Source organism: Plectropomus leopardus, unplaced genomic scaffold (genome assembly GCF_008729295.1).
Source record: "Plectropomus leopardus isolate mb unplaced genomic scaffold, YSFRI_Pleo_2.0 unplaced_scaffold18838, whole genome shotgun sequence".
Taxonomy (NCBI): Eukaryota; Metazoa; Chordata; class Actinopteri; order Perciformes; family Serranidae; genus Plectropomus; species Plectropomus leopardus.
In genome coordinates, this window is record NW_024620317.1 from 1 (window position 1) to 2,049 (window position 2,049).

The 2,049-nt window shown below is 38.1% G+C and overlaps 1 protein-coding gene across 1 annotated transcript; it reads right to left on the reverse strand.

Moving 5' to 3' along the window:
• Positions 1–279: 279 nt before the first annotated feature.
• LOC121965157 (Y+L amino acid transporter 1-like) lies at positions 280–1,084 on the reverse strand (the record flags this gene model as incomplete). The annotated part of the gene is made up of 4 exons (XM_042515317.1): positions 280–429; positions 537–633; positions 725–828; positions 961–1,084. Coding segments are annotated over 4 exons (475 nt in total), but the record flags the coding sequence as incomplete, so codon positions are not given.
• Between the last annotated feature and the right edge of the window lie 965 nt (positions 1,085–2,049).

Below are 2,049 nucleotides of genomic sequence, written 5' to 3' on the forward strand. Positions count from 1 at the left end.
ACATTTTATATACTAAAACATTATGCAGCCTACCTACGCGCTGGCCTAAAATCTATATTTTAACCTCTTAGTTCTTTTAGTACATATGTTTAGATACATACTTACATATTTCTTAGTTTCTATCTGGTTCAAAGTGACATTATTATAAAGATGAATGCTACTAACAATACTTTAATTACCCATAGGAACTGTCGTATTGTGTATTTATGCACTTATGCACTATGTGCCATATGCATGTAAATATAGTCACTATGATCTGAACAATGAAATAATCAGCACCTTCACAGGCCTGTGTCTGTTTGGCTGTGTGATACGCAGGTAGATGAGGCCAGCCACAGACAGACCCACATACAGCCAGTAACTGAAGCTGAAATAATTGATGAGCTGGAACACGTCCTCCACACACAGGAAGATCAGACCCATTAATCCCTTCAGAATATGAAGAAAGATACTGTGTTAATGCTCCAGTTTGTGACTGAGGAATCTGACGTCCATTTGTATTAAGTTATATTAAGAGTAAAAGAAATGGTCCTCACATTGAACAACAGTGCAGGTATGGGTGTGTAGCGCTGCAGGTGAATCAGACTCAGACTGTCAGGCAGGTGGCCCTCCCTGGCTCCCACGAAAAACAACCTGCATGATCAACAAAGTTGGAAAGATAATGACGAAACCCTCGTCACAATATGAGCCCAAAGTCAGTGCCTGTTCAGCGCTTCCTGATTACCGTGAGGCAGCGATGATAGAAGCATTGAGTCCTCCATAGCAAGACATGGCCACTGAAATAGGGATGATCCAGTTGAATGGCCCCAGGACGGCATTTCCAAATGTCTGTGGGGTTGGATTAACATGCTTTATTACAGTTTCTGAAGACAGATTGCAAAATGTTTTGTATCAACCATTTCAGGACTGCATTTTGCTGCAGACTGAATATTCTCTCTCAGGTGACTGTTGGTGTCTTACCACAGCGACAGCGTCACTGGCCAGCAGTGACGGTATGTCCAGAACCACATAGTACGCCACGTTGGTCAGCAGGTAGATGATGGTCACTATGGGCATGGAAATGGCGATGGCCAGGGGCAGATTCCTACAACAACATACAGTAACTTGTGACTCACTGAAGATCTGTAGTAAACAGAGTCACATCATAACATCATTCTACTGAAACTTTACTGAAAAGTTGTGACTGAAATCTCCACATTTCCTCTCCCATTTCCCTTTGTACAGTTAAAAGATTTTACAGGTGATGGCTCGGTTGTCAAATGATAATGGGATCTGCCAAATTTCACCTGAACAAAACAAACAACAACTATGTCTTAAAGGAAATTTGAAAAGACTGCAATGACTAATATTTTGGCCACTTGGAGGCAGCAAAAACATGCTGCAAACACAAAACTGACATCACCTCTTAAGTTTATATGACTAGTGTGTCAGCAATCAGTTACTTACTATTTAAACAACAACAGCAGCAACATTAGTAATGATTTGTAGTTGTGTGTGTGACCTCCAGACAATGTAAGTCAAGTATTCACTCTTTTTTAGGTTTGTATTAGCTTAATTTGTCAGCCCTGGAGGTTGCAGCTTGGTGGAGACCAAAAAACAGAGGTATGGAAAAATGTAGTTCCTCAAATGGCCACTTGGGTAAATCCATATCCATAGACCCCATGTTAAAAATGCCCAACTTTAACAGAAATAAACATGTTATAAAGACACAACCCAAACAGGCTATGTCTTTATAACCCTTTAATTTCCTCACTAAGAAAAAAGCATTGGTAGAGGCCTATATATAAAGAAGATTTAAAGAAAGCATTTTGTTTTCTTCCAAACAGTTGAAGGTAAAACAGAAAGAAAAAAGAAAAAGAAAAAAAAAGATCAAAATTACAAATTATTTATTGTTATAATGCTTATAATATGTTAGTTTACCAACATGTAGTGATTTGTTACCATGGAATTAGAAGTTTTACAAGTACTAATAACATTTCCATGTATTTATATAATGGTGGAAAGTCATACTGACATAGTTTTAAAAAATCAAATATACAATAGAATAAC